The sequence below is a fragment of the Eleginops maclovinus genome, chromosome 10 (assembly GCF_036324505.1).
Source record: "Eleginops maclovinus isolate JMC-PN-2008 ecotype Puerto Natales chromosome 10, JC_Emac_rtc_rv5, whole genome shotgun sequence".
Taxonomy (NCBI): domain Eukaryota; kingdom Metazoa; phylum Chordata; class Actinopteri; order Perciformes; family Eleginopidae; genus Eleginops; species Eleginops maclovinus.
In genome coordinates, this window is record NC_086358.1 from 10,887,453 (window position 1) to 10,900,110 (window position 12,658).

At 38.6% G+C, this 12,658-nt stretch overlaps 2 protein-coding genes across 2 annotated transcripts; both read left to right on the forward strand.

Moving 5' to 3' along the window:
• The first annotated feature begins 844 nt into the window (after positions 1–844).
• rgrb (retinal G protein coupled receptor b) lies at positions 845–4,781 on the forward strand. Its single transcript, XM_063892561.1, has 7 exons — positions 845–1,270; positions 1,500–1,656; positions 2,295–2,416; positions 2,747–2,900; positions 3,070–3,187; positions 3,908–4,021; positions 4,234–4,781. Exons 1-7 carry the CDS (start codon positions 1,195–1,197, stop codon positions 4,375–4,377), a joined length of 885 nt encoding a protein of 294 aa, XP_063748631.1. The 5' UTR covers positions 845–1,194; the 3' UTR covers positions 4,378–4,781.
• Positions 4,782–9,438: 4,657 nt separating this feature from the next.
• slc18a3b (solute carrier family 18 member 3b) lies at positions 9,439–12,227 on the forward strand. Its single transcript, XM_063893620.1, has one exon. It carries the CDS (start codon positions 9,893–9,895, stop codon positions 11,459–11,461), a length of 1,569 nt encoding a protein of 522 aa, XP_063749690.1. The 5' UTR covers positions 9,439–9,892; the 3' UTR covers positions 11,462–12,227.
• The last annotated feature ends 431 nt before the right edge of the window (positions 12,228–12,658 follow it).

Below are 12,658 nucleotides of genomic sequence, written 5' to 3' on the forward strand. Positions count from 1 at the left end.
TGATGCCCTTGTTACTGAGAGTTATTTTGGGGAACAGAAATTAGAAAATGAATAAGTTTCTGATGTTTTTTTAGATTTTTTAAATAACTTAAATGCGGCTCTAAAAAAATCAGAATGTGTGTTGTGAGTTGTTTGATTTCTTGACTGTACATCCATAACATACACGTTTTGAGAAAATATTTAAACTGGTTTCCTCATTAAAGGTTTATAAAATAGGTAAACTTTAAGCTGAAACTTCAGGTTCAGATTGTTGAAAAAAAAAAAGGCAATAGAAATGTGTCCGTGACATTTCATTCAAGTAAATTATACAGCACATGAGGGTTGTATTCTGTCTAAATGACTAGTGTAGTTATCATTTAATTTACATGGGTTGTTAATAAACGTGAGATCAGACTCTGGAGACAGTGACAGGCACATTTCTTTCCTGACATTGAAACTCTTGAGTTCCCTGTGCAATTTTAGGCCCCGCTGATGCTTTTGGTACACAGTCATTATGCTGAGAAAATACTTGTTTTAAAACCATGATTTATACTTAAAGTTTGATTTGCAGCTCGTAATTATATTTCATGGATAAATAAAATATAAAACCATCCAATGTATTTTGTTATATAGCTCGGAATGATAAATGTGCGTTAGACATGGAAGAGACATGTCAATAAGCAAAAAAATAAATAAAATAAAGCTAAATAATCATTTGTTATTTTGCCTTTAATGTTGTGGTATGTAAGGGTTAACCTACAATCTATGGGGTCAACATACTTCTTGGTGTCTCACATCTTTGCTAATCGATAAACTTCGGTGAAAAACAACATTTCCCATGTCTCCATGTCCCTCACATCACCCACAGAAACATAACAGCGTCAGCCGAGGCAAGCTGTTCAGGGAAAAGTGCGTCTCTCCAGAAGGTTTCCTGAAGTAGCCATAAATATACTCAAATTGACAAAAATCACAGCTGAGCTCCAAATCAACAAACCTGCAGCAAAGGGTTGGTCAGCAAACGCGCAAACTTTATCAGAAACTCTGCTCGTTAGGACATTCTTTGGGGGATTTCAGGAGGGGTTGGCTAAGATTAGTGTCTTTGTGCTTTTTCACGTGAAAGAGCCTTTATAAGGCGTAATTTTGCAGCAGACGGTGGTGCGTTACACGAGAAAAGGACCTGTTTTTGATGCAAAAGTAGAATTGTTATACTTCAACATGGCAGCGTATTCATTGCCGGAGGGATTCACGGAGTTTGATATGTTTACATACGGCTCAGCGCTTCTTGTTGGGGGTAAGTAAGTTCAACGAACACACCGGAAGACATGTTTCGAGAATTAAAGGGACAGTTCACTCCGAATTTCCTATGTAAAAGCAACTTAAATCATGAAAATCAAAACCTGCATGTTTTTTTTCATTGTGATATTGTTATTTACAACCCTACAAACAACTGTGGTGATGCATTTAAATGAATAACATTGTAAGACTAAAGGGACATTTGTTTTTTATTGTTTTACTTTCAGGCATGCTTGGATTTTTCCTAAATGCTATCAGCATCTTGGCTTTTCTCAGAGTGAAGGAGTTGCGGACTCCCAGCAACTTCTTTGTGTTCAATCTAGCTGTGGCAGACCTCTTATTGAATATTAATGGACTCACAGCTGCGTATTCGAGCTACCTCAGGTATCAAAGATGACTTCTTTATACAAAGGCCCTTTTGTATTCTTGTATGGGTATTGCATAAAAGGGTATTCCTATTGCCACAAAAAAATGGGTTGCACAAATTAAATAAACTTTTGGGTTTCATAATCCAAACTCCACCTTATTCAGTGTGGAACGTGGTTTTTGTTTTTTTCCACAGTACTGTTGCAAGTAATCTAATAAAATCTTAATTTATATGTTGCAACATTGCCTTTGTAACATCCTGTAAAACCTCAGCAGGCCAGATTAACACACGAGGGGCCCCTACTGACCCCTCTTCTTGTATTGACCCCATTATGAATTGTGTATGAAGTATGCACAATTTGTACAGAACAATATCCATGTTAGCATAACAACTGCAATAGGAAGACAGATGGTTATTTTAAATGAGTGTTTTGGTGAACACCTGGAGTTTTTACCTTTTCAGGACTGAAAAAAGAGCACATCACTCTTTGGATTAACTACTCGCATATTACTTCTTGTCACCACTTTATTTCAAAATTATTACTAACATGCTTTTACAGCCTGATGTAGTCGATAAGAACATTGTTTGTAGTATTGGGTGTAGGTAACATCCCCCTACATGCTGGAGAATGATCTAAGTTTGTTGTCTTCTCTAGATATTGGCCGTTTGGTCAAAATGGATGTGCCTATCATGGTTTTCAGGGCATGATAGCGGTTCTTGCCTCCATCAGTTTCATGGCTGCCCTGTCTTGGGACAGGTATCACCAGTACTGCACCAGTGAGTACAACATATAACCAGGAATGGTCCACTGTATTATAAACACCACTAAAGTAAATGCATTTAATACACAGAATTACACAATGCAATTGATAAGTATAGAATGCATTTGTTTTTGTATTGTCATTAGTATTCAATTGAGCTCTTAAAACATTTGAATAAATACTGCACTAACCGAATGCCTCTGATTCGGTCACACCGGCGCTTTAACTGCCACAAAAATAGCTAAAAAAGTCAGTACCCACATTCTAAGCTATATTTAAACAAACATATATTAAATCAAATGTCTACACGCATCCAAGTGACAATATGCATGTCTTTATTCTGCAGAACAGAAGCTCTTCTGGAGCACCACGCTGACGATGACCGCCATTATCTGGATTCTTTCCATCTTCTGGGCTGCTGTTCCTCTCTTTGGATGGGCTGTCTATGACTTTGAGCCTATGAGGACCTGCTGCACACTGGACTACACCAGAGGGGACAGGTAGAGTTTAGAAATATGCAATGCAATCAAAGATGGAATGTCAAAATGGCCAGTTTGCTGTTTCATCACTATACATTCATAATGCAATGTCTATATTCTGCAAAAAATGACAAAGCAACACCTGCACTAGGTATTACTAATTATGTTCCTCTTTGTTTCTTATCAACAGGGACTATATGACCTACATGCTGACCCTGACACTGCTTTACTTGATGTTCCCAGCTTATATCATGATGTCATGTTATGACGCCATCAACAAGCACTTCAAAAAGATCCATTACCACAGGGTAACAGTGTGCAACATATATTTTAAAAGGAACTCCCACTCCTTTTTGTTTTGTTGTTAGATAAGTTTTACAGAAAAAAAAACCTTTTCTAATTATTAACCTGAATTCTACTGTCTTGTTTTAGTTGTTCCTGTTGTAGACTAAAAAGCGCAAATTAGTTTTTTCATATTTGGAAATACTAACACAATGATGCCTCCAATATGTCAGTAGCTACTTAAGATGAGTGTGTGAATTGACATCCATTACTTAACAACAACACAACAACAACCGTAAATGCTATGTTAGAGTGCTAGTCAGAACTGAGTGTTTTGCTTGCCTTTACAGTAAGGTAAAACGCAGATTGAATGTTACAGGAATAGTTTGACATTTTGAGAATTGCTTTTATCCTAATTATTGCCAAAATATCGATATTGCTGTCACGTCTATAACCATTAGGTTACCATAGGTTATAGGTTATAAGCTTAGCTTAGCATACAACAGCTAGCCTGTCTCTGTCCAGAGGCAGAAACGTATATACCAGCACTTGTTAAAGCTAACTAATGAATAAGAGGTATTTTATATATTCAACCTGTGCACAAACAAAAAATAAATCATTGGGATTAGAGATTTATGCACTACAAGTATTTCTTCTTAGAACACAGTGACCTTGTTATAACTTAACCATTCCACTACATTTCATGTGTACAGTGACAGTAAGACTTAATGAACTTTGTTTTCCAGTTTAACACCAAGGTGCCGTTGAGGGTGATGCTGATGTGCTGGGGCCCTTACGTCGCCATGTGTGTCTATGCCTGCTTCGAGAATGTGACAGTCGTATCTCCCAAGCTAAGAATGGTAAGCACTTTTTTAGTTTAATCTAACATACCATTTGGTGAGAAAATACCCTACAGAAGAAAACAAAAAACATTTCTACCTCTGTGGTGCCTTATCAGCCAATACTTGGTTTTAATGATGGCCACTGATGCAGAAATGAGACTCAAGTTGTAACAAACTTGTACTGTCCTTTAAATCAAGTACTAACAGAGAGAAAATCTTTGTGCACACAGGTGCTTCCAATTATTGCGAAGACAAACCCCTTCTTCAACGCTCTCCTCTACTCATTTGGAAACGAGTTCTACAGAGGTGGCGTGTGGAACTTCCTCACCGGAACGAAGATTGTTCAACCGGATATTAAGTCAAAGTCAAAATAAAAGGAAACTCAGTCCCACACCAACATTTTTCTTGTTGTAAACATCAATAAGCTTTGATGCCTGTACAGTTGTTGTATTTTCATATGTGGACAGCTGAAACTCATGACAATCTCTGCATTTTTGAGTAAGATTTGTGTAAATTAAGTAAATGTATTGCATGTAATGTTATCATTTTCAAATTACTGCATTCTTTCTACAGAAATGTGTCTTCACCCTGCTCCCATGTTAGACCACTTACAATAAACACTTTGCTGCTCTTAAAATGCATGCTCCATTTACTTTAAAGCTGCATTGTTTTAAAGCTGAATAGCTGAGCTGCTGTGAGTAGGAAGTCTCATTTCTACTAGTAACCCGCGTCCACAGATACCCTCACTGTGTAGGTGGTTTGTGGTGATGTAACTTCCATATATTGTAAAATAAAAAACAGACTGTGCTAAGACTATATTATGCAATCACATTACATGTTAACAGCTGGGGTAAAGTGAACATAAGCTAATTTGAGATATGATATTGAATCCATAAATTGGTCAATTAAGCGGTAGATAGTTTATAGGTCTCATGTTGGGTTGCTTTGTAGCTTAACAAAATCAACTGTTGTGCCCTAGAGGATTTATGAAGCTTTTTTTTTTACACACTTCTTACATTGTGCTGAGTTGTTAGAAAGATGGACACATAATGGAAGACAGCAAAGCTCACATTTTTAACCAAAATGATAAGATAACAAACCTGAAAGATTTAAATGAAGGTCAATCTAATCCACTTATTTATGTTGAACGAAATGTGAATTTAAGCAGCTGGACTGACACTGTGGAATTTGAGTGTCAAACCCAATTTCTTAGATTACATGCAAGCCGTTCTGTCTTTTCTAATATGAGCTGTTCATCTACTGTGTTGCAGTTTAGTGAGTGTAAAGACAGGAAACGAATCCAGCCCGTTGATCTCTGAGCTGCTAAATACATGCACTCCAGAAATAAGCCTATGTCACAATAACCTCAGGCGCTACTGACGTTATTGCTAGGCGGTCGTCAGCAGGTAAAACCCTCTCCTCACCAATGGCAGCCTAACGGAGGAGGAGCCGAAATCCCTGAAGAGCCAGTCAAACAGTTTCAGTTTCAATTTTTGTTGACGTCTTACATTAGCATAACATCTAATATATTTCACATGTATCCAAGTGTGTATCAGCATTAACTTGGTCTAATAGTGAATGTGTTTAAAGGATTTGTCAATAAATCAAGCGATCACGTGGCCAGAAGAGAAAGCAGCTACCTCTTCACATTATGTAATATGTAATCTTACAGTACTACACCAAACAAGTAGGATATACTGTACCTTTTTTCAGTTTTAGTCCACCTGCTATATATATATGAATATTTAAATGGGAAATCAGTAGTTTAATTGAACTTTCTTTTCGTATTTAATATAATATTTATATGTTTTTGAATAACATGTTTGGTGTAAAATAGAAGAAGCCATAAAATCGAAAAGCTGAATGTTTTGTTTTTGTTTTTTAGGTCCAAAAAACCCAGAGACCTAAATAAGGTGTAAATTGCAAGTAAGTCAGAAGGTTTCACGGTGCTGTCATGCAGCCAACTCTTCAGTGTCCTTGCAAGCTCTTATAAGCACGTATTAAATGCTGGGCATAATCATTTACTTCCTCATAAACTCTACTGCTCCTCATTCACCTGAGCTAATCAGGAAAGACAGGGGAATCCTAAAGATTAGCATCAAATTCGTGGAAACAGCCGAGCCATTCATAGACAGCTGATTGCAGGGACTAGTTACTAGTGATCTAATTTGGTCAGAGCTGTAGATAGAAGCAGCGGTAATAGCAACAAGCTCACAGTACGAAAGGAGAACGTGTCACAGATGGCTTGAGCTTAACAACACATTGAGTTTTAAATCTGACTTCTGTACAACCCGTTTTATTTGGTAGAGGCAGGATTTAGATTACCATCAACCAAAGAGATGAGGTGAAGGTGTTACTGTCTGTGCTTGTATATGACCCCTTAGTGTGTTTGATCAAATGCTAGCCACAGACAGATGGCATAAAACGAAAGAGTAAAACATCTGTAATAAAACCTGACTCAGCAAAAACAGCAATCCCACCACAAGGTTGCACACATGTGACATGTTCAGAGAGATTAAGTAATCAAATTGAGTCCTAAAGAGCATCAGAAAAATAAGCTCAGCCAGAAATTCAAAAATGCTGAGGTCATGGGTTCCCCTGATGCAACTTCAACTCACTGAGAAATCTTTAATATCATCATCTCATCTCCAGTTTTGTAAATTCATCAAATTTCTTGAAACCCCACCAATGTGACAGCACAAATCATTTGACAAGACACACAGAAGGGGCAAATATCAAATGTTATTGTCCATGCACTCTGTAGGAAGGACATGCCCGAAAAAGTTAAATTTAGATAAAAAGAGCCTGAATCAATCACTAAAATCCCTCCAAATTCAGAGAAAAAATACTCAGGACAATAACAAAAATGCTGTCAGTGCAGGCTTCCTTTTTTATTCTGAAACACTTAGAGCAAACAATATACATTTTATTAACTGCAGCTGGATTATATACATAATCAAAAAAGAATAAGATGATTGTGGCCAAAGAGACTAACAGACTAAAACAGTATTTCCTGTGTAAAAGCTGAGCGACAGAGGTCAATTGAGGAAAAAATGGTTTGCATTAGCTGCAGGGTTACTGATAAACTTTGTATTGGTCTGATAAGCACTATGGTTAATGTTTAATTATAATTTAGCTGAGAGTTTCAGAGAGAAAAAAAACAAAGGTCACTGGGAGGTAACACATTACAGTCCAGGGGTCAGATTATAAGACACATTGCACAGAGACATGTCACATTACAAAAACAAAGCTTTTAGATAATGCCGTAATGATTTATGTGTCACATCTTTAACACAATAACAAATTGTGAAACACCTTTAATTAAAAGGAATGTCTTCCAGATCTGGAGTAGATGATATTTGCGTCCTTAGCCTATATAGACAGCCTTTCTTCTGGCCTCAAACCTCTTTTACATCGTCTTCACATCTAAGGCCAGGTCACTGACCCTATCTCAACCCAAAAGACAAAGCCGACACTCTGAACACCTGCAGACACTGCCAAGTCACCTGCATGAGCAAGAGGTTACAGTATGGAGTCACATTCCTGTTAAATCCGTGTAAAAAAAACACTGAAGCACATTTATCTAACGACTGCTGCTGTGCCAAGCCTTCCTCATTAGTGAAATTGGGCAGCTATTTCCTGGGGTGTGTTAATCCTCCTGTTAGTTTGTTAATGTTGGTTTGCATCAAAAGACGGCAAACATGGAAAGCCTGGACTTTACATGAGATCATCAGACCAAATGCTGTTTTATAAAACTTATCATCATAAGCATTGATAACTTTCTTCCTTCTTGGTTTTACATTCAATATGACAATATGGTCTCATAGGACCTTTTCCCTGTTTTAATTTTAATTTATAGGGATGCAAATACTATAAATAGTTTGAACATACTAGTTCCCTGTTCAAAATAGGCATACAAAATGTTGTTTGTACGAATTTAGAGGACTTCTAAAAAGACGCCATTTTGTAGCACCAGAAAATAAAATATAAAATATTTAATCACGTTTAAACTTGGATTGAAAAACTGAAGTTGATTTGGTTGTTTTATTTTCAAATATAGGAGTTTTTCTAGTGTTTTGAGTTTTTTGTAGGGGCAACCCATGGACTGTAACATAATGCTGACCTAGGTAAAACTGTTTAACCATGGATTGCACATGTATTGTTTGCAAGTCTTTACAGCCCTCTACTGGCAAAATGATAATGGTTCTGGTAAAGAAATACATTTAAAAAATAAACAGGAAACACAAACAAAGCTTTTATTCGTTGAACATGATTGGGAAAAAACTGTTGTTTTGTTTGTTTTTACACATTAATACAATTAAATAATCTAAAACTACAGGAGACAAAAGGAAAGAAACATATGAACGTAAGACTAAAGTGATAAACAAAGTGTCTATAATATCATAAATATTTTAGCTGTCTTTACCTTTATGGGCAACCTCACTGATGAGAAGTATTTTAAGGGGATGGTTTTACTGGCGTTGTAATTACTTCTAGTATTTCACCACAAGGTGTCGCCCGTGTCCTGTATTCAATCTAAAAAGGTCCCTTTACATCTCCGTACAGTGGCAAGATTTCATAGAAGTAAGAGCTGCATGTAATGGTCTTTCACATCAATAGATGGTTTTAATGTTATTTTTGTTGTTGACATGGGTTTGTTCCTTACATGTTCACGTTTTTGTTTTTCATTCATAAAGAAAATACTCTTTGGCTCATGTTTGTCTTCGGTGACAGGCTTCAGGCTCCTGCAGCAGCGGCTCGATTATGAGTTCAAGTGTGGTACACATTTAACAAACACAGCTAATATAGTAAGCTGAAAACGTTTTCTGTTAAGCAGCAATTAGGTCTGACTGGAGCATTTTAGTTTAAATATGTGTTTCATCCAAGAACGTGTGTCATGTTTTAAGTCTCCTTGGATTTAAATATATTCAATGCACCCATTGTGGGTGTGTGCACCTGAATACGAAACACTTGTATGTTTTGTATATTTTCTAGAGATTGACATATTTTATTTAATAAAAGCTTGATTGATCGATGTGAATCTTTTGTGTAAAGCACTTGTTTGTTGAAATATACTTACATAAACTTGCCTTGATAAAGATGTATATCGTTGCAGATTATCATATCTGCGTGAGCGTATTATGTCTATAAATGTATATAGAATAGCATTAAAGAATAATACCAAAATCACCAACTGGACAATAAGAAGAATAGAGCCTCTTTTTCCTTTGACGCTCTTGAAGAGGCTTGTGAGATGTTGCTCACTGGCTCTTATTGGTTGAACTGATTGCTGCCATGGTTGGAAATTAACATAAAGGAGGCAAGTGGCGAAGGGATCCACTTGGGGGCAAGCTGGTGATGCGTCACAGCTCTTGGTGAAAAGAGGAGACAAAAAAGGGGACTAAAATAGCCCCGAACCTGCGGGTTAATGTGCACCAATGGCCACGAAGTCACTCGTGGTCTCAGAGCAGAGCGCAAAAGTGCCACAGGTGATAGGAGGAATGGACACAGAGATGAGAGTTTGCGCGTCCTATGTGTTGCAAATAAGTAACCAAAAATTGCCATGTAAGATTTGCGACCGAAACCTCTGCACGGTGCAGAAAGTCTGCGATTTCATCACGTCACTTCTCGGGAGATCATGAAACAACATTGGATGAATCTGAGGCGAGGAAACGTTGAGGAAGCTGAGGAAAGCCATCTTCACCGATGAGGCAGCCAAGTTCCCCTTCGCCTCTCCCTTTACGCACAGGCGAGGTGAGGACGGAGAGCATCACACCAATGTAGAGGGATCACCAATTAGACATCCGAGGTGTTGAAAACTCGACAGCAGACGGGAGAAGCACAACAATTACAATTTGTGATCGAAAATCATTTTTTTAAAAGCACACCATGGATGGAGAAGGAGGATCATCCGGGCTGGTGAAATCAGCCGCAGTAAAACTGTCTGAGATGGGTGAAAAGACCAAGCAGCTTGGCACCGCGATGAGGGATCCCCACCAGCAAAGACGGATCATATTAGTGATTGTTTGCGTGGCTCTCCTGCTGGACAATATGCTCTACATGGTAATCGTGCCAATTATTCCAGACTATCTTGCTGAGCTGGAGAGTGAGCAGGCAGAGCACGTCCACGTAGTTATACACCCCAACTCCTCATACAACAGCACAAGCCAAGACAAAATCAACAAGAACAATCTAGATATCCAGATAGGAGTACTTTTCGCATCCAAAGCCATCCTGCAGCTCTTAGTTAACCCATTATCGGGAACTTTCATAGACCGTGTTGGATATGACATTCCACTTTTAATCGGACTCTCTGTTATGTTCGTGTCCACCTGCATATTTGCAATCGGGGAGAACTACGCAACTCTCTTTGTGGCCAGAAGTTTGCAGGGTCTGGGGTCTGCCTTCGCGGACACCTCTGGAATCGCAATGATAGCTGACAAGTACACGGAGGAGTCGGAGAGGAGCACGGCACTAGGCATCGCTCTAGCATTTATTTCTTTCGGGAGTCTGGTGGCGCCTCCATTCGGGGGCATCCTGTACGAGTTTGCGGGCAAGAAAGTGCCCTTCATCGTGCTCGCCTGCATTTGCCTGGCGGATGGCGTTCTGCTGCTGACCGTGATCAAGCCGTTCTCCAACAGGACTAGAGAGAACAGGCCAGTCGGTACCCCTATATACAAACTCATGGTTGACCCGTACATTGTTGTGGTGGCCGGGGCGCTCACAGTGTGTAACATCCCCCTGGCCTTTCTAGAGCCCACCATAGCCAACTGGATGGAGACCACCATGCACTCCAGTCAGTGGGAAATGGGGCTCACCTGGCTCCCAGCCTTCTTCCCTCATGTTCTCGGTGTTTACATTACGGTTAAATTAGCAGCAAAGCATCCACATTTGCAGTGGTTTTACGGAGCTTTAGGTATGGTTATCATAGGAGCGAGCTCCTGCACAGTACCTGCATGTAAAACCTTCGGGCAGCTCATAGCCCCGTTGTGCGGCATTTGTTTTGGCATTGCACTGGTAGACACTGCCCTGCTGCCAACTCTTGCGTTTTTGGTTGACGTGCGTCATACTTCAGTGTACGGTAGTGTTTACGCTATAGCAGATATTTCCTATTCTGTTGCTTATGCTATGGGTCCTATAGTAGCCGGCCAGATAGTGCACAATCATGGGTTTGTACAACTTAATTTGGGTATGGGCCTCGTCAATGTGCTTTACGCACCAGCCCTGCTGCTGCTTCGCAACGTGTGCCAAATGAAACCGTCCTACTCAGAGAGAGATAACCTGTTAGAGGAGGCTCCGCAGGGGCTGTACGATACTATCAAGATGGAGGAGAGGAGATCTAAAAAGAAGGGCTACAGTACGGCAGGGAATTCCCTGTCAGTAGATGAAAATGGGTATGACCCGTTTAGAGCACAGCGGTCTTTGTCTGAAGAGTCGTCCGGTCCGGAATACACTTAGCCCGGCCACACTCTCACCGCCCCCTCAACATTCCCCTGGAGATATTTGAAAGGTTATAGTAAAGTAATTTTAATTTGTATGTAATTACCGATGTGCAATATAAACACCCGATTACCAAAATCATGATGGTGTGACCCGCTTTCCAGAGTTTCTTTTTTTATTGTGGTTTCATTGTGTCGAACAAGTCTATGTAGCGTTTGTCATAGACGTATATCTGGAGTTTTGTGAGAGATCTATCAGCTACTGTTGAATTTGTGTGTACTGTAAAAAGATATAAATAGATAAATGTGCGTAAAATATATGGGACCAACTATAAGCAGCACATTTGCCCCCTTACACAAAATAGCCTATATTTTTAGTCTCTGAAAAAACTTTTTTTACTTGCACATCAAAGGCCTGATTTTTCTTTTTGGTTGTTAAAAAAAAAAAAATCGTCTGTTTTAATTTTGTAACACCAGGGCCTGTTTTTAATTTATTTTTGATTCAATGTTTTCTGTTGTTTGAAATTAAATGTATCACAATAAATGGATTTGTACATATGTGGATATATGCACAATGTAAATGTTTGCAACATACGTGGACCTCTACAAAGTATGTGTGCGTTCGTGTGTCTGCGCGCGTGTATGTATGAAACATTTTGTCAAGACGTAGCCAATGAAGTCAGTCTACTTCAGATGAAAAAGTATGTATTAATTTACCAATTGTCGTTTTAATAAATCTCTGTTTAAATCTGTGTGACACGGCTGGTTTCATTTTTATTTTAAGCTTCAAACGAATCTAAATAAACGGACTCACTTGGAACTATTTTGTTAAAGTGCTCTCGAATTTGTATTAGTAGCCTAAATACTTTAAAAAGCATTAAGACACACTGGTTTAAATTACAAGTCACATGTGTATGTCATTGTGTATGAAACACGAGAAATATTACATTTCTTTGATGAATAAAAAAGAATGATTTTAACGTTGAAATCAGACTTTTGATTATACACCTCTTTCACAGTGCACAACAAACGCACTAGTGTAGAAAGATCCACAATATAAAAACAAAATAAAACATAAATTAACAGATCCATGTGCGCAGCAGTTAATACAATTAGACTCAAGTCTGCAAAGCAGATTTATTTTCCGCACAAATGCATTTTGTATTCTTTGAAATCAGTCTTAAAAACTCTAAAGAAAGCGCAAGTCTTAGATCTG